Source organism: Callorhinchus milii, unplaced genomic scaffold (assembly GCF_018977255.1).
Source record: "Callorhinchus milii isolate IMCB2004 unplaced genomic scaffold, IMCB_Cmil_1.0 Scaffold1, whole genome shotgun sequence".
In the NCBI taxonomy this organism is placed as follows: Eukaryota; Metazoa; Chordata; class Chondrichthyes; order Chimaeriformes; family Callorhinchidae; genus Callorhinchus; species Callorhinchus milii.
Window position 1 is genome coordinate 73108579 of NW_024704742.1, and position 26766 is coordinate 73135344.

Sequence of the window (26766 nt, forward strand, 5' to 3'; positions counted from 1 at the left end):
CTGTAGAGGGCTCTATGCAATAGTGTCTGTTAAATTCAGTACTTAATAATTGTTTGACTTATTTAGTGGTCCTGACTTTGGCACATTGCAACAAAATATTTTGAACACTTTATAATAGCAATGATGGATTAGATAATATATGTACTCACATTAATCTTGGGGGGTTTCAAAGTTGAAACATGCTTTAAAGAAGAAAGAAAGTAGTGATTGGTAGGTCCATATTTCTGGCCATTAATGTCAAGGTAAAACGTTACTACACAGCTCAACCTAGTGCAACCACATTGCCTCAGTAGATCATCAGTGACTTTCTTGTAGATAGGGGATGCGCTTCCTCCCTTAAGGGTAAAGGACTCAGTTGTGTGACCACATATTGGTTCCATTTGACTCCACTGGTAGATCTTAATCTGTAAGGCAAAAAAGGGTGGTGGTCGGTCAAAAAAAAAGTACAAAACACATGGTTCAACAACTAAAATCAATAAGCACACAAATATGGAAAATATAAGAGTATAACAAACACATTTGTGGCTTTAAGAACATGGCATGGTTGATGATTATCAGTCATAAATGCTCTCCACCCTACTGTAGTATTTTCTGTGGAGATGGTAATATTTCTTACACTGCATATTTTCAATTATTTACATTTAAAAAAAACAAGCATTTACACAGGTACTAAAATGCACTTTCCACACTGAACAAAATTCCACAAGTGGGCCTTTAGTACAACTTTTATGTTGCAAACAAAATATTTGCCGTACATCACCTAATGAACTTTATTGTCACTGCACTAGGCCTTTGTCACAAGTTCTACAGTAGCAAAAACAAAGCATCTGTTTTACTCTGCTCACAAACTGCAACAATACTGAATTCGAATCTATACACATATTTATAGAAATTGAATTTTTTCTAATTTGTTTAATGTTACATCAAAATGAATAACCATTCAAAAACATATTGAGATAGGTACTCTTCCCTGATTATTGCCGATTAAAAATACAGGCCTCAGTATTGAAGCATTGCTTAGTTCTTCTACTCCCGTGGTTGACAACAAAACAGGAAGACATTTCTACAGTTTACAGTCCTTGCATACTTAAAAAAAAATTGGTAAACCCTCCCTTTTCCTCGTCTTTCTAATATAATAATCCTTGCATTTGATATGGCATCTTATCACATCTTCGAGACATCTCAAAGCGTTTCACAGAATATATTGTAAAGTGAATTGACTATATTTTGTGAGCGAAACACAGCAGCCAATTGCACACAGCAGTGTCCCACAAACAGCTGCGGATTAAGTGACCAATTTTTTTGTTTATTTTTGAAAGAATTATTACCCCAGGAAAAGCGATCCACCAATCAAATAACAACCGAGTTTCTACTAACTGCTAGATAAACAGAGGCGCGTGGAGTAAGGAAACCTGCCCAGCATTTCACCCTGCCGGGAATCAAAACCAGGACTCTCGCTTGCGAGGCGAGTGCTCTAACTACTGAGCTACAGGACTCCATTGAGATTTAATTTTTATAAAATTTCAACTTTGTACAGCATCCTGTGAAACTATCACACCAGTTAAGCCAACCTCAACTTCAGTAAACATCAGCACCTGGTTTCAAGGATGGTGGCTGTAGATCCTGCCAGAAATCGACACCGGTTGGAAGAGCTTATGTTGCTCGTTTCAAGGATTGCATACTTAATGCTAACCTTAGCATCAAGAATCATTGTCAACAATGAATTCACTGGGAAGAAATCGAGTTACAGCTCATTGCAAATCCACAACTCCAACTTCACAGAGCAAAGTGGGAGTCCAGATTAAAATTCCTCCACAGAACCATATAGTGCAACATTGCCATTCAGATCACACTTCCTTTTAATCCAGGTGTGGAAGGTTCTGCAGTCTCCTAGGATTTGCACAACATCCTACAACTCTCACTATGTGGCAATTTAACCTCAGGGCTCTATATCCATTGCTATGCCTACCTTTATACCCACATTATCCACTTTCGATTCTTTTTTTTCTTTGATGCTGAGACTTACCTTGCACTAGTTCTTTACATTATTTTGGTTAAAGAAGAACTATCACTGATAAATCACCCCTCAGAGAAACAGAAAGAAATTAACTTAAATTCTCCACGTCTTGAATGTTTAATTTGAAGAGAGAAGGGAGATGGGTTCAGAATAGTAATCAGGCTTTCAGCAGGACATAAAGGCCAAGCCTTGTACGTCCACAGATACAAGCTCTTTTTATTGGCCAATCACTAGCAAAATGTATACAAAATCATTGCAGGCACTGATACTGTATTAGCATTCAGAAAAATGCTCACAGATAATACTCACAAAACTAACAGGTCTTTCCCTCTGATATCTGAATGATTACTTCTTGAGGGCAATATGACACCTAACAAATCATTTTTGTAAAATGTTCAGGGTTCACATAGCAAAAATTCCACATTATCCCGATGACAGAGTTGAACAATTTGACCTGAGAGATTCTCCATCACTTGGAAGAATGTTTTAACCAATTGATTATATAGATTCAAAGGGTATACCATTAAAGTTGGAGACCACACTGTCTGATTTCCTGTCTAATTTCTGTCCTTATATTTCCCTGGTCCCAATCCAATCTTACCTTTCACTCCATGAACGACTTCTCCTCCATACCGTCTTGTGCAATATTCCTCAGAGCTCTGTCTTTGGTCCCCTCCTCTTCATTATTTATATGCTCTCTCTTGGTGACATCATCTGCAGACATGGGGTCAACTTTCACATGTATGCGGATGACACCCAACTCTAGCTTTCTGCCTCCAACCTCGATTCCAAGCCCACTGCTGCCCTGACAGAATGTCTGTCAAAAATCAAGTCCTGGATGAGAGCTAACCTTCTACAGTTGAAAGTCAACAAGACCGGGGCTCTCCTGATTATTTCCCATTGGCGCCTTCACACCTCAGGTGCTGACAGCATCAATCTTCCATGGATGCACACGTCACCTCACTGAGTCACTCAGGAACCTTGGCATCTTGTTTGAACCTCAACTGCACTCCATGGCCTTGCTCCATCCTACCTCTGTGACCTGCTAACTCCATATCAACCTCCCTCTGGTCAGCAGTCTGTTCCACGTCCCCCACCAACAGTGGTTGACCCTTCAGTCTCTCCGCCCCCATCTTTTGGAACTCCATCCCACAGTCCATGTCTCAAGACCCTCAAGTTTCTCCTGGTATCCTGGCCAACAAATCCCCCAAATAAAATTGGTCACTCACTCCATGGCTGTTTGTGGGACATTGCTGTGCGCAGCTGGCTGCCGCATTCCACCCAAAAAATACACTGTCAAACCACTTTACAGTACATCTTGCTTTGAGATGTGTCGACAATGTCAATTGCAAGGATTACTATTATTGAAATCGATCTTTTCAGAAACGGAGCCATCGGAGCCTAATGAGGATTGAAGTTTGGCATGGGTGAAGATACACAAGTCATTAATGAAGCAATCGTACCAATATTTACCTGAAGCATAAGTTGAAGGTCTACATGCAAATCCGATATCCCGTAGACTAATATTGTCCCACTGTTTTCAAAAGCTACTGGCAAAACTGGAGCAAAGAAATTCTGTGCAAAGTAATGTAACATCTTCCACTTGCCACCATATTCTGGGAAAAGAAAAGCAGCAGAAAATTCTAAACTTCTTTAACAAGTTTACCAGTCTCAAGGAATAATAAAAAAATGTACATACATTTATGCAATTAAAATACGATTATCGAAACAAATAAAAAAATCTAACTTTACCTTCCATCTTGAGTAAGAAATACATTTGGCATAATACCTCACCACATTGAAATATCTCAACCGCTTCACAAGTTATTTCCAAGTTATTTTTAAGTGTAGTGACTTATGGAGGCAAGCAGAATAAAAATCCTTGCATTTCCCTTATCACGTTATTGAGAGGTCTCAAATCCCTTCACAGGAATTACTATAGAGTGTAGTGACTCCATATTTGTGGGTGAATGTGGCAGCAAATCTGCACACAGCAATGTTCCACAAACATGAAATGAATGACCAGTTTTATGTGGGGGATTGATGACATCAGAAGAAATACTCTTCTCAAATTGTGCCATGAGATCTTTCATCCACCTGAATAAGCAAACAAATCCTCGGTTTAACATTGCATTCGAAGGACGACACCTTCCCTCTCCCCCCAACTTCATAATTTCAAAACTTAATATTGAGGCAGCAGTACCTCAAAACGAATTTCTCAAGTCTATCAGCACATCACAAAGTGCACGGCAACAGAATTGTTTTATTGGTAATCTGTCCTTGCACAATCACTGATGCAACAATCTGCTTCAGTTTTTCAGGTTTCAGCTCACTAGTTAGACCAAATACTAGATGTCACGCTGCCCTGAGTGCATAGATCAATGTCAAGTAAAAATTAGCCTCTCGGCAAAAGTGTCAGCATCATCAATATGATGTACAGTCCAAGGCTAGAGAAGGTTAAATAATACTAACTGCAGTTCAGCACTGTCTTCTATTGATTACTCAACACATAAATCAAACTATGTCCCCCAGTGAGGTATTTCTGATTGCCTTTTAAATATTTAATAAAGAGTAAATGATTCCCAAACCATCAGAAATAAACAATTCTATTCAACATAATAACTTTGCCCTAGAAAGGTATCTTGGGACAGATCTTCAATTATAAATTATAAGATTCACCCATCTGTTCGATCTCATCAAAACATCAACTACTGCACTGGAAAACCTTCTGGTTACATTTACATTTTTACCAACAATTAATTATATCCAAACAAAGGCTTTATTACTTATTGTGTTAGTAAGTTAATCGTGCACACTATTCTACTGAGATAACTACTTTTGGAAATTAATTCTTATTTTATTTCAATGAAGAAACCAGTTTCTGTGTTAAAAAATAAAATCCATTCATCTTTTCAGTGCGCTATTAAAGATAGAGGGTTTAAAAATATGATTTCAATTTAGAAATTTATTAAGTACCATATAGGTGAATTACCTAGTTGCGTCAAGATCAGATATGGGATCATCCTCCCCCAAGCCCTCCACTATCTTTTTCGGCCCATGAAGAAAGCTTCCGCCTGAGAACCTCACAAACGCCCTTTCAACCATGGATCTTCTCTCCCTCTGACCTTCCACCCGCAGTGAATCCTGATGCAACCATCAAGCTGCTAAACAATCGCCTCTCCTCCACCTTTAACTCTCTTGTCCCCCTGAAACAAGAACCATCTCCAAATCTACCTGCTCCCCCGGTACAACAGCTATCTCCATTTTCTTATATCCCAAACGCGGATGCTCAAGCTCAAATGGCACAAAATTGGCCTCGCGGTTCACCGCCAGTTGTGGCTCGACCACCTTCACAACTACCGCCACTCCCCTTCGGAAGCTAAAACTGCATTCTACTCACAGGTAATTCTGGAGGTCAAAAACAACTCCAAAATCCTATTCTCCACCACGCACCACCTCTTCCGCGCACCCTCAATCCTAACATCTAATGCCAAGTGCGAAGAGGTCTTTCATTTCTTTATCTCCAAGATAGATAACATACGCTTGGTCACCTCCTCCTTCTACCCCATGTCCCCCACCAATCCCTCTCCATCACCCACTCCTCCTCCACGGCTCCTACCAAGGGCCCCAACCTACACTCCTTTGCACCCATCGCTCCTCTCGTCTTTCATCCTCCATCATCTGGATGGAACTCACCACCTGCTGCCTCGACACCTATCCCACCCAACTGCTGGTCGCTCAACTCCCCCTCCTCTGCTGGCTCAGTGTCCACTCCTCCTTAAAACAACTGTCATCACTCCCGATCTTAAAAAATCTACTCTCAACCTTAAAAAACCTTCAACCTTGTGCACTGCCGTCCCATCTCAAACCTGCCATTCCTGGAAAAAGCCTTGGAAGGCGTTGTTGCAAATCGACTTCACTCACACCTCACCCTTCACTCTTCCTCGAGCCCCTCCAGTCCAGTTTCTGCCCAGCCCACAGCACAGAGACAGTGCTCGTCAAAGTAACAAACAACATCCTCTCTCTCAGTGGCCAGGGCTCCCTCTGCCTCCTCATCCTCCTGGATCTCTCAGCTGTGTTTAACACAGTCAACCACGCCATTCTGCTTCACCACCTCTCCTCCCTCATCCACCTTAGTGGGACCACATTCACATGGTTCAGATCCTACTTAACCAACTGCCAGCTCTTCATCTCAGCCAATGGTTTTTCCTCCCGCCCCTGCCTGGTCACCTGCGGGGTATCCCAGGGCTCCATCTTTGCACTCCTGGTTTTCCTCATCTACGTGCTCCCTCTCAGTAATGTCATCCGCAGACACAGGTTAACTTCTACATATATGCGGATGACACACAAATCTACTTCTCCTCCAGCTGTGACTCCCAGTCCACTGATGTCCTGTCAGCTTGTTTAACATCAAGCCCTGGATGAGCACAAATTTCCTGCAGCTGAATGTCGGCAAGACAGAAGCCATACTCTTTGGCTCCCATCAACGTCGTCTCTCCTTCAGATCCGAATTCTTCAACCTCCCCGGGCTCTCATTCAGACTAACTGAACATGTGTGAAAATTAGGCGTCAGGTTCAATCCCCAGCTTTCCTTTCTACCCCACATCTGTTCCCTGACCAGGACCACATTTTTCCACCTCCGCCACATTGACTGCCTCCATCTGTACCTCACAATCAATGCACATTAAACCCTCATCCATCCCTTCGTCACTTCAATTAATTCAAAACTCTGCCGCCTGGATACTCACATGTACAACACTCCGTACCCGCATCACAGCAGTTCTTGCCAGGTTCCACTGGCTCCCATTCACCAAACAGATCGATTTCAAGATCCTCTCACTCATTTTCAAATCCCTTCATGCCCTTGCACCTCTCTATCTATTTGACCTGCTTAACCCCCACTCCACTGCACACTGTCTCCGCCCAACTGGCTCCAGCCTTCTGTTTGTCCCTCGTAAACAGCAAATATTGAGAAAAATCAAAATAAAATACAGGTAGATATTATTAGGAAAGATGAATGGGCAGACAAGGGGCACGTGGAGTTCAATGAAAAAAAGTGTGAGGTAGTTCATTTCAGGAGGAAATCGTAGGAAGAATCTATAACTTAAGGCGTGCAAATCTTAAAGGGGTAAAAGAACAGAAGGATCTCAGAGTATAGATTCACAGGTCACTGAAGGCTTTAATGACAGCTTTAATGATTCTATACGACTCCAACGTGGTGATGGGTCACGATGCATTGAATCTCAGGAAATCAAGTTCTTCTGCGCATGTGTCGATGGATCAAAACTACATATCCCACGATTCAAATGCGGCCAGGAAGTGCGCATGCTTCAATGTCATTTACCGCGATTCAATACCCATGTCTCATCATTACAACCGGTTAAGGAACATGTTACTTGGCACTAGGATTGTGGGAGCTAAGTATTGGTAGTAAAGTAATACAATTTTATTTAAAAACTTAAGACAAAACTTGAAACAAATAAACACACAAAATAATCAAATGTGCCTGGATGGGACACATTTGTTCATGTAAAAACAGCATATTTTTCAGGGGACTTACAACAACAACTTGCATTTATGTAGGGCCCTACACATAGGATAACATCTTTACTTCAGTTTTCTCTTTAGGTATGTTATTTGTGAGTTATTGAAATTAAAATAAGTTTCCTTTACATTTTAATAATTTATTCTGAGAAATTAGTTTAATTAAAAACAAATTAAATTGCTTCAAGAAAAGGGAGCTAATTTGTGTCCTCATTTGCTCCCCAAAACACAAACATCTGTAATTCTAATGTTGTGCTCTGTCTGCTTGTGTAAAATAACATCACAAAAGAAACTTAGGCAACTCCGACCTGCTTCTTTTAGATTGAATTAGTAATTTAAAAACTCCCCAAGCACAGCAGTTTCACAAAATTTGTACCCATGTTCCAATTTCCAGTACTGTCTACCTCATCACCATGCTTCAAAACAATCTTCATTATTGTTCCTTTCAATTCTGAGCTATCGGTGTTTAAATTGTAACACAAAAAAGTTTTCCAAAGACTTTTTTTTAAAGTCTTTAAGATTCTAAAGGGACTAGATAATGTAGCCCATGATAAGCTGTTTTATATTGTACTGAACAGTAGAACCAGTGGACACAGCCTGCAATTGAAGGGGGTAATTCAGAACAAATCTGGGGATTGTGAACTGGGGAACAAAGCTGGGATTGTTCTCCTTAGAGCAGAGAAGGTTAAGGGGAGATTTAATTGTTGTGTTCAAAATTATGAGGGGTTTGATAAGAGTAGACAGAGAGAAACTGTTTCCACTCGCCAGTGGGTCAGTAACCAGGGCACATAAGACTTAAGATAATTGGCAAAAGAACCAGAGGGGAGATGAGGATTTTTTTTACACAGTTGTTACGGTCTGGAATGCACTGCTTGAAAGGATGGTGGAAACAGATTCAATAACACCTTTCAAAAGGGAATTAGATAGATACTTGAAAAGGAAAAACTTGTAGGGGTATGGGGAAAGAGCAGGGGAGTGGAGCTGATTAGGTAGTTTTTCCAAAGAGCCAGCACAGGCACGATGGGCCGAATTGCCTCCTTCTATGCTGCAATATTCGATGATTCTACGATTATATAATAATAATAATCCTTGCATTTGATATAGCGCTTTTCATATCGGGAGGACGTCCCAAAGCGCTTCACAGAACACACTGTAAAGTGAATTGACTGTATATTTGTGAGCGAACGCGGCAGCCAATTGCGCACAGCAATGTCCCACAAACAGTCGTAGATTGAAAATGACCAATTTATTATTGTTTTTGGTTTTGGAGGGATTATTATTAGGCTCTGTGTGGAGTAAGGAAACTTGCCCAAGGTTTCGCCCTGCCTGGAATTCTATGAAACAGTACTTCAGTGAGCGAGTAGTAAATGTATGGAACAGGCTTCCTTGGGAGACGGTGAAAGCAGAAAGTGACGATTAATTCAAGAACAAATTAGATAGATTTCTGTTAGGAAATAATATCTTGGGATACAGTATATAGTTTGGGACATGACATGTGCATGCGAATGCCAGGATGGCGGAAGGGGAACTGGATGGACCTCGGTCTTCTTTCGTCTGGCAAATTCTTTACAGAACATTGCTATACAGTGTGGGTGAGGCAATATTATCAATTTTTGTTCAAGAATTCGGGGTTTTTGTGTAGAAAGGGTTTTCAGTTGCTAGAAAAGATAAGACAGACAAAGGCATGCTTTTCTTTATGCTTACCAATGGAAGCCCAGGAGGGAGCCTGCCAGATATCATTAAGCTGCCAGTATAATGCCCCCATTGTGCGACCTTGCCCATTAACAATCTCACTTTGACTACGACGGTAGAATTCAGTTTGTATTTTTATGCATTGCGCTTGCATCACCTGTTGATAAAAATGTAACACAAGCGGCACTTATTGTAACTTTTGCACATCACATCAACATTGTTATTTAAAAACAATTCCGGCTCTACAATTACGTAAATTAAAGCTGTACTGCAGTCATTTTATCTACACAGTGTATCCTATATATTGCACCACAATTATTTACTACTTCCACACTTTAGCTACTTCAATAAAATAACATGAGTATTTCTCCCTTGATGCACAAAATTTCTTCCACATTTAAATAAAAATACTTGCTTCAACTTCTCAAAGCAAAGATTCCAGCGAAACAATTCACCAGCTACAGCTAAATAAAGAACCACTCTTGGTTCACATATGAGCTCCACCTAACATCTCTGTGCTCACCTGCTCTCACTGACTGAGTTTCATCCAATCTAACTGAGATAGTAGATCTCACAATGGAGAAAATACAGGTAGCATCAATGTGGCTCTGCTAAAGCACAACCTCCTGTTTGCCAATGAGAGAATGCATTGAGGGCAGCCATGTAACATTCTCTTTGTCTGTTCCCCCTGTCCCACTGTTTTACAGAGTAGAGGATATAATGAAAACAAAAACCGCATCTCTTTATGTGCGTTTATTATTTGTCAAATATTGATGTCTCTAAACAAAATAAATATATACTGTATTTTCTACTCTCCCTTAAATTGTTGTAGTATTTTCATCATTTTTAAAGATTTTTTTTTAGGTCTAGACAAAGCAATTTGCATCTTCATTTCTTTCCCTTCAGTCAGGATGGAGTAGTTTGGTTTGTAAACTATCTATGACTACTTTCAATCCTATTTCAGCAGTTTTTCAATTACATTAAGAGAAAAAGAAAAACAAGAATGGAATAGGGCCGTTGAAGGTGGGATCAGGTGAGGATATGACAAATGATGCTATGCAAGCTGCAGAAGTATTCAATAGGTTTTTTGCCTCAGTTTTTAGTGAGAAGGAGACAGGAAATTTATTGGATCTGGAAAGAGAACTCAATGGTGTTGCAGAGGCAAGTTGTGACACTATACATATCACCAGCAGCATGGATGCCGAATAACTCGGCAAACATAAGGTAAACAAATCCCAAGGGCAGGATAAATTGCATCTGAGGATCCTTAAGGAACTAAGGGAGGAAATTACAAGAACTCTGGCCCAAATCTTTCAGAAATCACTGGATACTGCAGGGCTGCCTGGGGACTAGAGAAAAGCAGATGTTACTCCTATTTTTAAAAAAGGCAGCAGGAGTGACCCAGGAAACTACAGACCAGTGAATTTGACATCCATTGTCAAACTAAGGAGTCTTATAGCTCAGTGGTTAGAGCACTCGCCTCTCAAGCGAGAAACCTGGCTTCGATTCCCGGCCAGGGCAAAATGTTGGGCAAGTTTCCTTACTCCACACCACTGTTTACCTAGAAATATGTAGGAACCAGGTTGTTAGTCGATTGGCGGATCGCTTTTTCAGGGGTAATAATTCCTTCAAAAAAATAGTAATTGGTCACTCAATCCATGACTGTTTGTGGGCTGCCGCGTTTTGCTCGCAAATTTACAATCACTAAACTTTACAGCATATTCTGTGAAGTGCGTTTCGAAGACGTGATTAGGCGCTATATAAAATGCAAGGATTATTATTATTATATTGTGGGTAAAATTATGGAGACTCTTACTAAATATAAGATAATGGAGCATCTGGACAGTAATAAAATGATAAAAGACAGCCAATGTGGGTTTATGAAGAGGAAATGCTTCCAAACTAATTTAGTGGTTTTCTTTGACAAAGAGGTTGATAAGACAGTGGATGTTGTATATCTGGATTTCAGTAAGGCCTTTGATACTGTTTCTCATGAAAGGCTGGTACTGAAAACAAAGATAGTGGGAATCAGAGAAAGTATCTTACAATGGATATGTCATTGGCTGACAGATAGACCCAGAAGGTGGTGGTACAGGGAATGTCATCAGAAGTTCTACATGGGTCTGTGTTGGAACCTCTTTTATTTAACATCATCATAAATGATCTGGAGCCAGAAGTCACAAGCACAGTGGCTAAATTTGTAGATGACACAAAGCTAATGAAGATGGTAGAGTGCAAAGATGAACAGGATAGGTTACAGGAGGACTTGAACATATTTGGGAATTAGGCAGATCGATGGCAGATGTAATTTATTGCAGAGAAATGCAAATGCTTCACATGGGGACAAAAAATCCAGGAAGGGACTATTATTTAAATGGTAAGAAAATAGTCTGTACGTAAAAAGAAAAGGACTTGGGGGTCCTGACTGACAATAAATTGAAGCTATCGCAACAGTGCTCAGTAGCGGTGAGTAAAGCAAAGAGTGAGTAAAACTGGGTTGTATTAACACAACAACACTACATTTGTATAGTGCCTTTCATGTTGGAAGGACATTGAAATAGTGGGGTAATCCTGCCACTTTATAAATCACTGATCTGACCGCACATGGAATACTGCCTGCAATTCTGTTCACTGCAATATAAAAAGGATATTGCAGTGGTTGAGAGATACAGAGAAAGGCAACAAAAACGACTGAGGTAATAGAGAGATTGGATTACGAGGAGCGATTACATAAACTGGGCATGTTCACATGGAGAAGAGAATGTATGCGGATGACACCCAACGCTACCTTTCCTCCTCTACCCTCAACTCCACGACCACCGATGTCCTGACAGACTGCCTGTCTGACATCGAGTCCTGGACGAGAGACAACTTTCTTCAGCTCAACGTGCGTAAAACTGAGGCCCTCCTGATTGGCTCACGTCAGCGCCTCCGCACCTCAGGCGCTGACAGCATCAGCATCCAAGGCTGCACTCTCCACCTCTCAAAGCCATCAGGAACCTCGGGGTTCTGTTCGACCCTGAGCTGTCCTTTCTTCCTCATATCCGCGCCACAACTGGCACCGCCTTCCATCACCTCCGGAACATCGCCAGACTACGGCACTACCTCACCCCTCACGCGGCTGAAACACTGGTCCACGCCTTTATCACCTCAAGGCTGGACTATGGGAACTCTCTCCTCGCCGGCCTTCCCGGCACCTCCCTCCACACTGCAGGTCATTCAGAACTCTGCAGCTCGTGTACTGTCCCGCACCAGGCACCGAGACCACATCACTCCCACCCTCGCTCGCCTCCACTGGCTCCCCATCCCCCAGAGGATCGAATTCAAGATCCTCATCCTCACCTACAAGGCCATTCATGGCCTCGCTCCCTCCTACCTCTCCGACCTTCTATCCCCCTACCTACCTGCCCGTACCCTCCGTTCCTCTGGCTCCGGTCTGCTCCACATCCCCCGCCCCAACCGCCCTACCATCGGTGGCCGGGCCTTCAGCCTCTCAGCCCCGAGGCTCTGGAACTCTATCCCCCAGTGCCTTCGCCGCCTCCTCCCTTTCCTCCTTCAAGGCCGGTCTCAAGACCTTTCTCTTTGACTGTGCCTTCAGCTCCCCTCTCGACTCTCTACCCCCTCCGCGCTCCCTCCCTTCCCTCCCCTCACCCTGACCATTTCCCCCCCTGCTCGGGTCCTGACCCAACTGTACAGCGCCTTGGGACGTCCTCCCGACGTGAAAGGCGCTCTATAAATGGAATGTTGTTGTTGTTGAAGAGAAGATTGATGGGCAATATGATTATGCTGTTTAAGATTCTGAATGGTCTATATAATGTAGACCATGAGAAGCTGTTTTATCTTGTACTGAACATTAGAACCAGAGGACACAACCTGCGATTGAAGGGGGATAAATTCAGAACAAACCTACAGAAACACTACTTCAGTGAGAGAGTAATAAACTTATCGAACAGGCTCCCTAGAAAGTGTTTCAACAACATATTAGATAGATTTCTGCTAGAAAATAATATCTCAGGATACAATATACAGTTTGGGACAAGAGATGTCAAGAGACTGCCAGGATGATGGAAGGCGAACTAGATGGACCTTGGTCTTCTTTCGTCAGCAAATTCCTATGTTCTTATGTTCTTAACCATTCATCCGTTAGCTCGACTAAGAATAGACAGCGTTCACTGCCAACTCTAAGTAGTTCAAATCGACAGAAAACCTTGGGAATCAAATACATAATTCTATTCCTTTCTCCATTTCTCTGTAGAACTGCACGTATCTGGAATATTGATTTTCTACTTATGTCAACAATTCCTGATTACTTCATTTCTCGTCTTCAACATATGTTTCACAAATAGGGGCAATCCTGAATCAACTTCTAGGAAGTGCCAAGCTTTTCTGAAATAGTGCTGAACCTCAATAATTTAACCACAGTATTTTCTGGAAATCCAACCTCCCTACCCGCAGGGATATTTTTATGTTCTTAATCCATTAGCAGTTGAATTGTGACATTGTAACTTTGGAGACAATTACCTGAGTGAGATAAAGTATATCTTTGAACTTCTGTAGCGGATCATTTGCCTGAGGCAGGTTAAAGTGGATCTGAGCTTGGTTCAGCATCTCATCATTGCCATCGTTATGGTGCTGTCGATGATCCATAAAGGAGCTATTGTAAAACCAGTCCTCAGGTGAAGAAACCTTGTTAATCAGAAAAAAAAGACAAAATGTCTCATATTACAAGCAATATAGAAAACGAGCAGCATTCCTCTAAAACGTTCTATCATTTAAACTCAATTGACTATCTTAGACTCAGGAAAAGAGCAGCAACATTATAAATAGGTTATATAGTATCAGGCCATCACTAATTTAACAAGAGATGAATTTAATTATTCGATGTATTTAAAATTATATATTAAATATTATAATAAAATTAAGATCATTTAGAATTTGCGTGCCATGATTTTCCAAGTTGCTTACTTGCTTGTGAATTCCAAAGAATAATTTCAAGTCTCATGTTTTATTGAAATAAAAATATTGGTCAGATAGCTTAGAAACATACAGCAGAGGAGGCCATTTAGCTCATTGTATCTGTACCAAATGAAAGAACTATCCATTTATTCCCACTCTCCTGCGCTACCCCATATTTTATATTTTCCCTTTTCAAACATTTGCTTAATTCTGGTTCAAAAGCCTGCGCTACATCATTACGTACCTTTTCTAAAGTTGAAAAAGATGGCCAAGACTGGAAGCCATATTCAGAAGCAAATCTAGTCTTTGGGAATTGCGTCCAGTCCCAGCAATCGCTATAATAATTATAATAATGGGAGTCACCATACTGGGTATCATAGGGGTTACGAGCAACCCAATTCTCCAGAATAGATTCATCACCATTAGTGGGACTTGAGGTAATATAAGGATGACTCTTATCCTCCTTGGAACAGAATAAAAAAAGAAGTTAACTGAGTTACTCCTGTATTAGCAACAATAAGAATAGTGATTACAGCTAAATTGCCTATAAGGTCTTTTTATAATTTTACGAACAGTTGCCAGTTCTTGATAACCAAAGAAATATCTGATGCACAAATCTATATTGCCCACTCTGAGAGAGCTGGTCACCAAATGTTCCATCTGTTCCGTTATTATTTATTCCCAGTAGATTCAGTAAAACAAAGTTGGAAGCCAGTTCTAAAAAAGCTTTCTTTGAAAAAGTTTGAAAAAGCGTTCTACCCTCCAATGGTTTTAATTCTTTGAATGGTATTTTCCTACATAAAACTAAAAATAAAAACATCTCAGAAAGGGTCTCAGATCTTTTGAGATGTATCGTACTGGAAAATATTTCATTCTCTGGTAATGTAACCTCATTCTCATTTTATTCCAAAGCCGGTGGCTACCAAAATAAAAATGAACAAAAATATATGCCACAATCGTCACTGCAAAATCAGGGATGTTTGAGTGGAAGGTTATATACAAGATAACACCATTCAAAAACAATTGTACTAGAGTATCTCTCTCTGTTTTTTGTGTTATTAAAAGTTAGGAATATTAGTTAGCAATCTCATTAACTTAGCTGTTTACCTCTCTGTGAATCACAAACAGTAGTTAGTATTGAAATTAAACAGCGTGCAATAGCTTCATTACATAAATCTAATAAAGCTGAAAGGGGAGATTTAGACTGAAAATTACATTAAAATATAAAACTACTTTTAAAAAATAAATTTGTGCTGCCATGAACCACACTTGACTCTTCAAATTCTCCATCTATCATGCCATCTCCAACCTGCCCTTCCTCTCAAAGATATTGGAACATATTTTCACCTCCCAGGTAAGTGAGGTCACCTTGGGGCTGAGTTGAGGCAAATCTCTCCGACATCCTATTCTACAGCTCTACCCTCCAGAAGCTTCAGGTTTTCCAGAACCCCGCAACCCGCATTCTATCACACACCAGGCACCGAGGGCCAATGAACAACAACAACTTGGATTTATATAGCACCCTCCACGCTTCTCAGAGAGCTTCACAATAGCAGATCCCGGGGCCGAGCCAGGGGGAGGGAGAAGAAGGTGACCAAAGGCGCAGTCGAAAAGAAAGGTCTTTAGCCTGTCCTCACCAGGCTCCAATGTCTCCCTATTCCCCAGTAGAACAACTTTAAGATTCTTGATTTTACCTTCAGATGCCTCCATTGCCTTGCCTTACCCTATCTCTATGATCTCCTACAGTACTATTTCACTGTCCACTCTTCTTACTCCACCAACTCAGGCTTGCTTTCATGTCCTGTCCCTTTCATCCCACAATAGGCTATCTTCAGCTACTTTGCCCCCGCTCTCTGGAACGCCACTTTGTTGCTTCCCTCGCCTCGGCTTTGCTAAAATTGTCTAAAAGTTTCTCTCTTTGATTGTGCCTTCTGCCACCTTGCACAAACCCTGTACAGTCTTTCACTTCACCTCTGCAAAGTATTTTGAGACTTTCTCCTATATGAAGGATGCTATACAAGTGCAAGTTGATGTCCCAGCAATCATTCATATAAGTGTCACCATAGTATGTATCATGGTCTTCTTTTGGCAATCCAGTTCTAAAAATTACCGAGTTAAATCCTCATTTGCTGACAACATCAGATTTTCCTAGTAGTACCCACAAGGTACAAATTATATTAGGCAGCAGTTTTACACAGATCAATAAAGGGCAACTTCTCAAAATCTGACCAAACAAACAGCAAGTGTGAATAGTTACAGCAGTAAACGTGCATACAATGTACAACTTGTATTATTATGGGATCACCCAATTTAGCTAATCGCCCAAGGAAAATGGTAGCCACAGAAAATTTCTGCAAGAGAATTTAACATTTCAAAAAGCAACTAAGCAGAATGTCCACAACATCAATCTGACATTACAATTTATATTATTGCTAATAACAGGACTGGAGCCAATGTTTGTATCATATTTGATCAAAAATTGTTAAACTTATCTTTCCATCTTCAATCCCATTTTTTCCCCATCTCTGTATCACTTAGAAAAATCAGCTTGGGAGGAAAGCCGATACTCCAGAAAACTTTCCCGAGATTATCAAGCCCATTCTGCTGAAAGCAGAGGTCAAAGGAACTACTGTGTTTGAAACTTGTCCAGCTTCTTTTACGAGACAAAATACTTTCATAGGAGTACACTCCACTTAGCCTTCGGTCATTGAAAAACCCCTCTCTCCACTGAAACCAGTGAGCAAATTGAGTGCAATTAGTTAAGACACCGGCAGGAAATTTAATATTTCAATGAAAGACTACAAACTAGCTTAGCAATTATGCTTTGCGATATTACTGAAATATACAAATTATTTTCTGAATTCCTTAGTTTATTATTTTTCTGATATAAATGGTGACAGAAAAAGTGTATAATAATAAAAATAATCCTTACATTTGATATCGCACTTTCACATCAGGAGGATGTCTGTAAAGTGTGGTGATTGTATATTTTGTAGGCAAACACAATGACCACAAACATCTGTGAAGTGAATGACCAATTTTAATTTGGGGGACTGTTTGTCAGGATACGGGAGCAATTTCCTTTAACATCCACGTGAATAGGCACACAGGACCTCAGTTTAATGTCTTATCTGAAGAGCAGCACTTCCAATAACGCAGCATTGCTCTTTCTCACTAAGATTTTGTGGTGGGAATTGTTATCAGTTGCTTGCTCTACAGATATTTAGTCAACAGCAACAATGATGTGATCAAGAATGATATAGATTTATTTACAAAGATTGAATTCCTATATATTGTACGAGAACTAGATAAAGTTGATTTACACAAAAAACATTGACACTGATACCTGTTTTTTAGATTCCAGCTCAGCACCCATATACCTTAATGGTTTTATTGTTCAGCTGCTAATCCACTTCTCTTTTGAATGATTCTGTTGATCCAGCCACAATGACCATTTGTAGTAATACATTCTACATCATAGTAACCATATGAGAGAAGAAATGTTTAACTTCTACCCTATTTTTCTGCCAATTATCCTGAGACTTTGCTCCCTTGTCACTGATTTCCCCAACTGAAGGAAATTGTTTTTCCATTTGCACTGTCATGTCCTTTCAGTAACTTAAAACATTTCTTTCACATCCCTTATTCAAACAATCTTGCTCTTAAAAAGTATTTTGCATCGACTGTCTTAAATATACTGCTCTAAGTTGTTAGCAGGTTTATCTGAAGATTCAGACCCTTACAAATTTCTATTTATAAAATCACTGTACTCATCTATTTCAAGTGACCATCCAAAGCACAAATGGCATTTGCATCACAGGTTTTCCTTTTTAGCTCTTTTCTTTGCCTCATGGCTGAAACAGGATCTGAGACTATTTTTGTAACATTTCACAACGCTCAAGAAAGTGAATCAAAACAACTAAGTACTGTACATTATAAAATAAAATTTGTATACATCTCAAATCAACACAAAGTATGTTGTGTTAATCCAATGCCTTATCTGACTAACGTGCAATGCACTAATTCATACTGAAACCTTCTGGTTCTAGTTATTTCCGATATGTGCTCATATAGTTAACTTTGCAAAACAACACCTTACTTGCCTTTCCACAATAATAGTTATTGCTGGTGGTTGTACTATCCACTCAACAGGTGCTCAATGTTTATGCAGTGTTTGTCACATATAAAATTACAGAGCAATTACACATGATATGAATCCAAACATACCCTGATAGACTAACTTGGGAATTATAAATAATATTTTTCTTAGCAGGACCCTGATATTGAATTAGCAACTGTGGTCACGAGAGTATCTAAAATTAACTGATTATCTTGGACTATTTCACATGTATATGAAATTACGTTATACAACAACAATTTGTATTATTTTGCAATCTTCACACAGAATAATATCTCAGAGAGCTGTACAATGGCGCATTTGGATTCTGAGCAAGGGAGTTGGGGGAAATTGGCGCAGTTAGAGAGATAGGTTTTAAGGCGGGATTTAAAAACAGATAGAGGCAGGGAGTTCCTGATGTTAGGGGCATAGTGACTGAAAGCTCAGTCATTGGTGGTGTATACATATACATAAATAATCCTATAATAATCCTTGCATTTGATATAGCGCTTTTCACATCTTCTAGATGTCTCAAAGCGCTTCACAGAATATGCTCTAAAATGAATTGACTGTATAAGTGACCAATTTATTATTGGGGTTTTTTTCTTGAGGGATTATTATCAGGTGTGTGGAGTGAGGAAACTTGCCCAAGATTTTGCCCTGCTGGGAATCAAACCCAGGTCTCTCGCTTGCAAGGCCAGTGCTCTAACCACTGAGCTACAGGACTCCACTGACATACTGTTAATGGCTTACTTTGTAATATGTGGGAATTGATTTTTAGGACATTTTTATTTGGCCAATTATACTTATTACCATAATTCCAAAAGGTAGTGTGTTGTATAAATGAAAAATAATAATTATAATGGTCAAAGTGCTACTTTTGCACTCTACCACTTTTAAATAGTGTGCAATTTCTTCAGATGTAATCTCATCTCCCTGGGCTCAAAGAACATGGTCCCCAGAGTCAAGCCAACGTGAGTTATAATCATGCCAATACAATTCAGTGTCAAATACTCTTCAATCATATAGAGCAATTCATTATTCAGCACATGTAAACAAACAATATACATTGCATAATAATAATAATATAAACTTCACATATAGTCACAGAGAATTCCTGTGGAAACTTAACTTGTAATAAATCAATGTAATGCCTGAGCCCATTATCCAGAAAAAACAACTAAAAAATCTTCACTTAAATTCCAAAGTGTATCAACAAACCAACCTTGTTATTTATCCCTCTTATTTATAAACTAGCAGTCGTTTTTTTCTATTCACTATTTTCTCTCTCTCTCCTTTTCTTATCTGATTGGGGTACAGCTCCAAGGATCTCAATCACCTTTTAATTTGCCATTATGTCTGAGACTTAATGACAGGCTATATGACTGCAGAAGGCATCATACTGCATCTTTCAGCAGACATCTCTGGATTGTGATTAGAAAAGAACTCTTGCTGAATTTTCCCCTCCCTTACCCAGACATGATGAGCCTATCATAGCTGCTGCTGTAGCTAAAACTAGCTAACTCAATATAGTTTGAGTTGATATAGCGCTTTTCATGTCTTCTAGATGTCTCAAGAGTTTTTAGTTTGGGAAACTTGTTGTTCACATATTAGGTCATCAAAGAAGCTCAATTTTTTTGTTATATAATTCTGTAGTCATTCTAGAATATCTACATTCAATCAAAATTACCAGGCAATTATGAATCTGATGGATTAACAAGAACAACAACAAAAAAATTACATTTGTATAGCGACTTTCACGTCGGAAAAATGTCCCAAGGTGTTGGACGGTCAAGAGTTTCAGACCCGAGCTGGGGGTCGGGATTGGGGAGGGTGGAGGGCAGGGGGGGAAGCAGGGTGATTGAAAGCACAGCCGAAGAGGAGGCAAGGGAGGGGGCAAATTGGAGGGACTGCGGGATGGGGTTCCAGAGGATGGGGGCAGAGTGGCAAAAGGCCCGCCCGCCAATGGTGAGGTGGGCAAGGGAGAGATGTGAAGCAGGTTAGAGCCCGCTGAGCGGAGGGAGCGGGCAGGATGGTAGGGGGTTAAGTGGTCGCAGAGGTAGAGGGGAGCAAGACTATGGGGCTCTGAAGGTGAGGGCCAGGATCTTGAACTGTATCCTCTGTGTGATGGAAAGCCAGTGGAGTTGGCCAAGGATGGGGGTGATAGGGCCATGGTGCCTGGTGCGGGAGGGAACACAGGCTGCAGAGTTCTGGATGATCTGCAGCCTAAGAGACGAGCTGGGGAGGCCGACAAGCAAGGAGTTTGCATAGTCAAGCCTCGATGTAATGAGACTGTGTATGAGGGTTTCAGCGGCCTGCGGTGTGAGACAGTGGAGGAGCCGGGCGATGTTGTGAAGGTGGAGGAAAGCAGAGAGGGTCAAGGCACGGATGTGGGGTAGAAAGGATAGTTGAGGGTCAAACAAGATGCCAAGGTTCCGGACTGGCTCAGTGAGGTGGAGTGTGCAACCATGGATGGTGATGCTGTCAGTGCCTGAGGTGTGGAAGCGCTGACGGGAGCCAATCGTGGAGTCCTGTAGCTCAGTGGTTAGAGCACTCACTTTGCAAGTGAGAGACCTGAGTTCAATTCCCGGCAGAGGGCGAAACCTTGGGCAAGTTTCCTTACTCCACACAGTGCCTAATAATAATCCCTCCAAAACCCGAAACAATAATAAATTGGTCATTTTCAATCTACGACTGTTTGTGGGACATTGCTGTGCGCAATTGGCTGCCGCATTCGCCCACAAATATGGTCAATTCACTTTACAGTGTGTTCTGTGAAGCGCTTTGGGACGTCCTCCCGACGTGAAAAGCGCTATATCAAATGCAAGGATTATTATTAATCAGGAGAGCCTCGGTCTTGTTGACGTTCAACTGAAGAAAGTTATCTCTCATCCAGGACTTGATGTCTGACAAACATTCTGTCAGGACAGCAGTGGTCCTGGAGTCAAGGGTGGAGGCAGAGAGGTAGAGTTGGGTGTTATCTGCACACATGTGAAAGTTGACCCCATGTCTGCGGATGACGTTACCAAGAGAGAGCATATAGATATTGAAGAGGAGGGGACCAAGGACAGAGCCCTGAGGAACGCCGCACGAGACTATGCAGGGGCTAGAGGAGAAACCGTTAGTGGAAAAGAAGTGAAGGTGGTATGAGAGGTATGGTCTGAATAAGTCAAGGCCAGAGCCATGAAGTTTGAGGTGAGAGAAGAGGTGGTGGATGAGGATAGAGTGGTCAACGGTGTCGAAGGCAGCAGAGGGATCAAGGAGGACGAGGAGGCAGAGGGAGTCCTGATTGCAGATGGACAGAACGTTACTTGTCACTTTGACCAGGGCTGTTTCTGTGCTGTGGGTGGCACAGAAACCCGATTAGGAGGGGATCGTGAAGGGAGTGACAGGAAAGGAAGGAGAGAAGCTGGGAAGGAACAACTTGTTCCAGGACCTTGGAGATGAAAGGGAGGTTGGAGATGGGGCAGTAGATTGAGAGCAGAGATGGATCCAGTAGAATTTTATTATGTCTGTGAGTAGAGGGGCAAGAGGTGGAGCTGGGAGATAAGGAGAGGGGTAGGGATGGGATCGAGGGAGCAGGTGGTCGATTTCATGCAGGTTATATAGGTGGTGAGAGAGAAGTGCGAGACAGGTTCAAAGATGTGGAGTGAGAGATGGGTAGGGGTCGGGGTGGGAGGGGGAGATGGGGAGGGAGTTAGTAGACCAAAGGGGAGAGGCAGCTGAGTGGATCTCCTCGATTTTGGATTCAAGGAAGTCCAGCAATGCCTCGCAGTTGGCATTGGAGGTGAGGTTGGGCGAGGTGTAAGAGAGTGGATAGAGGAGCCAGTTGGTGAAGGAGAAGAGGAGCCTGGGGTTATCCTTGGCCTCCAAGATTGTCTTGGAGTAATAATAATCCTAATAATAATAATCCTTGCATTTGATATAGCGCTTTTCACGTCGGGAGGACGTCCCAAAGCGCTTCACAGAAGACACTGTAAAGTGAATTGACTGTATATTTGTGGGCGAACGCGGCAGCCAATTGCGCACAGCAATGTCCCACAAACAGTCGTAGATTGAAAATGACCAATTTTAATTATTGTTTTTGGTTTTTGGAGGGATTATTATTAGGCTCTGTGTGGAGTAAGGAAACTTGCCCAAGGTTTCGCCCTGCCTGGAATTGAACTCAGGTCTCTCACTTGCAAAGCGAGTGCTCTAACCACTGAGCTACAGGACTCCACATAATCATAGAACTATGATTTAGCGGAGGCGAGGGCGGAGCGATAGGATTTGATAAGGCCCAGCCAGATCTGCCGCTGGACGTTAAGTTCGACTTAAGCCAGTGACATTAAAAGGGACATTAGTATCAGTTTTCTTTCTGGGTACCTACCTCAAGTACTATTTTTCTAATATTATGAACATAGAGAAATATGTAGTCATCTAAATACTGGTCCATGTTGACTAAAGGAATCCTGAACCAGTTTTTAGCAAGTGCAGCTTCATTTTCATTGTTTCCACTCCAGATTACAATGCTCGGGTGAGATTTCAGTCGCCGTACCTGAAAAATAACAGGAAAATAAACAAGTTAAAATGACGCACAATCTATCGTAGTTTAAATAAACATTTGCCAGCCATACAAACTAAAGGTTGTAAAGTTAAAGATGACAGCATTTTACATGCATGCTCTGTAATGAGTTATTGCAATCTGAAGCAAATATTTTAGTATAATTTAATAGTGTCTTACAATGCAGAGCAAGCGAACTAAAAGACAGGTGTCGAGATCAGGTTCATTAAATAACTGCCTCCCTTAGTCCCTTAGTCCTCTGTCAACAGTGGAAGGAATTTTAATTTTCTATTACATTTTTATTCAATCTAGGGGTGGATCACAAAAATCACAATTTTTGCCTTTCTCGACAACCAAACACTATATCACAAATGGAAACCAGGTTAATTCTCTGAAATTAATTAATCCACCTATAACCGTAGAGCGATTGGTAAAATAGTAGCTTTTCCTACATTTAACATAAGAATTATATGAATCAATACATTCTGCACCATTAAGTATTCCAATGCATTTTAAAATTCCTGCTTAGCAGATTTGTCCTTCCAAAGACTTTATTCACTTCTAGATTAGAATTCCCAGTATATTAAGTCTATTTTGCCCCATGATTGACATAGCACATTATCATCACTCTGTATGTAGAAAATTGATATTGCAAATTGCAGGTTTTTTTCTGAACATCCTTAAAGAATTCATCTACAGCACGGGGCAGAGAGGCTTTCATTTAACAACTGACAGTCCTGGTCCTCTGTGAGTTCAGCATTACTATGACTAGATTGGCTGCACTACATCTAATCTGTAAAATAATTTCCAGTGTTTGTTCACATATAAACAAGTATGTTGGAACGTCCTTCCAACATGAAAGGTGCTATATAAATGTCAATTTATATTGTATTTGAAGGCAAGTAACACATGATATTTTTTAACTGGAAATCGTAATCCAGGGTTGCTAATTAGCAATATTTGGTTGAGAACCAGCCCCGCTATTAATAATTCACCCAAATAAACAATGCTACATAATATAAAATCAATTATAATTTGAAGCTATATTGAGCAAAACATGTTTTGTACAAAATAGTTTGATTATAGTGGTGCGATATTAAGTTTATAAAACCTTTCAATTGCTTACCATCCTTCAAACTTAAATAGATATATATATGCCAATAAAATATTGTATATTGATTAACCTCCTGTATTGTTAGTTTTGCCTTTATTAGTTTCTTTATCCACAGATATTTATGTATCCGACTTGGACGAACCACAAGACAGTGAAAAATAAATGCCAAACTATTTTTTTATTCATTTTAAAGTTAGTGATAGATTTTCAGATGATCAAAATGAGATTACTTCAGACAATAACTTTTGTCCTTTCTTCAGTTTTCTCTCCTTTAGGTTCTGAAACACAGTTTTAGAGGCAACCTTATCCAGATGGTCATTGGGCTCTGTCCACAGATGGATTTTTTTATCAAAGATTACTGGATTGCAATCAGAAGTCTTGTCTGATTTTAGTTGTACTATAAATTAGAGGACGATACCTGGCGTAATTTTCTTGAAGTATTATTTTCAGTTTTATACAGAGAATGCTCAGTAATTTGTTACTTGAGTGGTTGAGAGTTAAAGTTCCTAGTACTTATAAAAATGCTCTACTGCACTATTTCAACAACATCTGTTCTGTTGTTCCCTTTCTTTAGAACTTTTTCATTGCACTCCTAAGGGAATTATATACTAAAAACACTTGACCTATGCCACTTCTGATTACAAACAGTGAATGAAGCGTCTGTAGTGTTTAAACCTGAATGAAACTAGATGGTTGAAGTATCCCTATGCGAATGGATTATTCTTTACAAACCTACTTAAATTGGATAATGTTGGTGAAAACATTTGCACACACTTGATAAAACTTGTATTGATGTGCGTAAAAACCTGTATATTATTTAGCGTTCATCAACAATTTATGTGTGAAATTTTCAGGCGTAAGTGCATGCAATTGTGAAACTCACAATCTAGTTAGAATACTCTGGATTTCTGCAGAAGTCAAACAGCCAAATGACCCCCCCAAAAAAAGTTTTTATAAATGAAACATACAGATAGAGTACAGTGGTACTATACAGCGACTGGTTGTTTCACATCTCAATAATTTAGAATTACACCAAATTCAAAACCGATCCTGGGGCAACCTGGGAAGATATATCAGCTAATTTGCTGTTCTGACTATGTTATTCTCACAGTTGCAATCATATATATGCTATTAAATTATAATTTAATACAATACTGATTAACTAAAAAACTGAACTGAAAATGTGGTGGTTTATTGGTCTTCCGTGCTTGACTATTAAATAACTAAAAGAGTGACGTAGGCTGACTCTTCTTTTCCTAGAATCCTGATGTACTTATACTGCTTGTACCTACTCCCATTCTCTCAGCAACAGCAGCAGTGAATGATCCTGCAAGATCCTCCATTTTGACGATAAACCAGTTAATTTCACTCCAGGGAGCTTTTAATTTCTAAGGAATGATTAGACAATTCTACCTGTCAGAACTCCTACCCATCTTAATTCTGATAGCAAGAGCCAGGAAGACCATTCAGAATCACATGCCAGGGAAGGAACCTCAGTAGAGGGTGTGCGAAGAAGCCTCAGTTCAGTTTTCATGTACACCTCTTATTGAGGGAAATTGCTGTATTTCTACATGTTTATACAATACTGGCTGTACCCATTGCAGCTTCGCTTGCAACCAAAGGATCCAATATGGAATGTAGATTGACACATAAGAAGACACACAGAAAGACATTTCATCTTTATCTATACTCTTCCGGGAGGACTCCTTTTGGGAGAACTCAGTGGGAGGACTCGGTGCTTTAAAAATTGAAACCGTTGTTGCCGTGGCTTAGTTCATCTGTGTTCTTTATTTTGTTCCCACCACTTGGCTATGTGCTTGCTCTGTGACGCAGGATGCCACAGTGCCACGGTCAGCCAGTGCGGCTACAAGATGTAACTGCAGCGTAGGGGTACATACATAGGTGGTCTGTGATGTGCTATGCTGCAGCATCACTTTGACCCGGGGCCACAAGGTGTAACTGCAGTATAAAACTGAAAATAACTCATGAACGATAGGAGATACCCGAAAACAAATATGCCCATGTCACTCCCAGTTACAAGACTTTTCCGATGAGGTATAAATCATGTCTCTACATCAATTGGTTATTGGGATCCTTCTTGAAGCACCGACAGGCATTGTTGTTTTATTAGCATGTATAATATAGAAGATTAAAGATTGCTGATAATAAGAATGTAATTTCCAATCAGTTGAAACTTTGTTTGTGGCTTCTTGAAAGTTACTGATTTTATAAATAAGAGTAATTTATGGGATATTTAACAATTAAATTATGGAATCATCAAGGTGGCATTATGGAATTAATTGAACTATCAAAATAACAGAAAAAGGAACTTAAACACAGCTAAACAACTGTAGAATTCAGACTATGAATACAATTCACTTGAGCTTTACCTTTCTGATTTATTTTTCTCATCACCCATTTTGCTTCCTCTTGATTATCTGCTATTGTAGGTATTGTTTGTAAATCATGACCTTAATTCAGGCATTTTATTTGGTCTTTTTGCTGCACTCCCATGAGTTTATTCTTTATATATACTAGTAAAATCNTTTTTTTCAAAATATGAATTGAAAAAAATGCATTTCCGTTGTGAAGCTCAAGTCTACTCACCTGATGAATAATCTCTGCCTTTACTGAATCAACAAAGCTTTTGTCAGTTGGATAAAGAGCACAGGCAAACATGAAATCTTGCCAAATCTGCAAAGTGAATACACAAGATGGTATTTCAGGAAGTAAAAGCCCTTTTTTTTCAGTCTCGCAAAGCAGTAATATAATTCCATCATTGA

General features: G+C 40.3%; 1 protein-coding gene across 1 annotated transcript in view; it reads right to left on the bottom strand.

The window, feature by feature from the left end:
• The window catches only part of manba (mannosidase, beta A, lysosomal), a 56231-nt gene that overhangs the window by 3143 nt on the left and 26322 nt on the right, over positions 1-26766 (bottom strand). The window contains exons 10-16 of the mRNA XM_042338418.1: positions 26591-26677; positions 22696-22863; positions 14454-14672; positions 13775-13939; positions 9266-9410; positions 3491-3633; positions 150-404 (exon numbers count right to left, since the gene is read on the bottom strand). Of these exons, the coding sequence (XP_042194352.1) occupies positions 150-404; positions 3491-3633; positions 9266-9410; positions 13775-13939; positions 14454-14672; positions 22696-22863; positions 26591-26677 (1182 nt within the window). The remainder of the gene's footprint in view (positions 1-149; positions 405-3490; positions 3634-9265; positions 9411-13774; positions 13940-14453; positions 14673-22695; positions 22864-26590; positions 26678-26766) is intronic.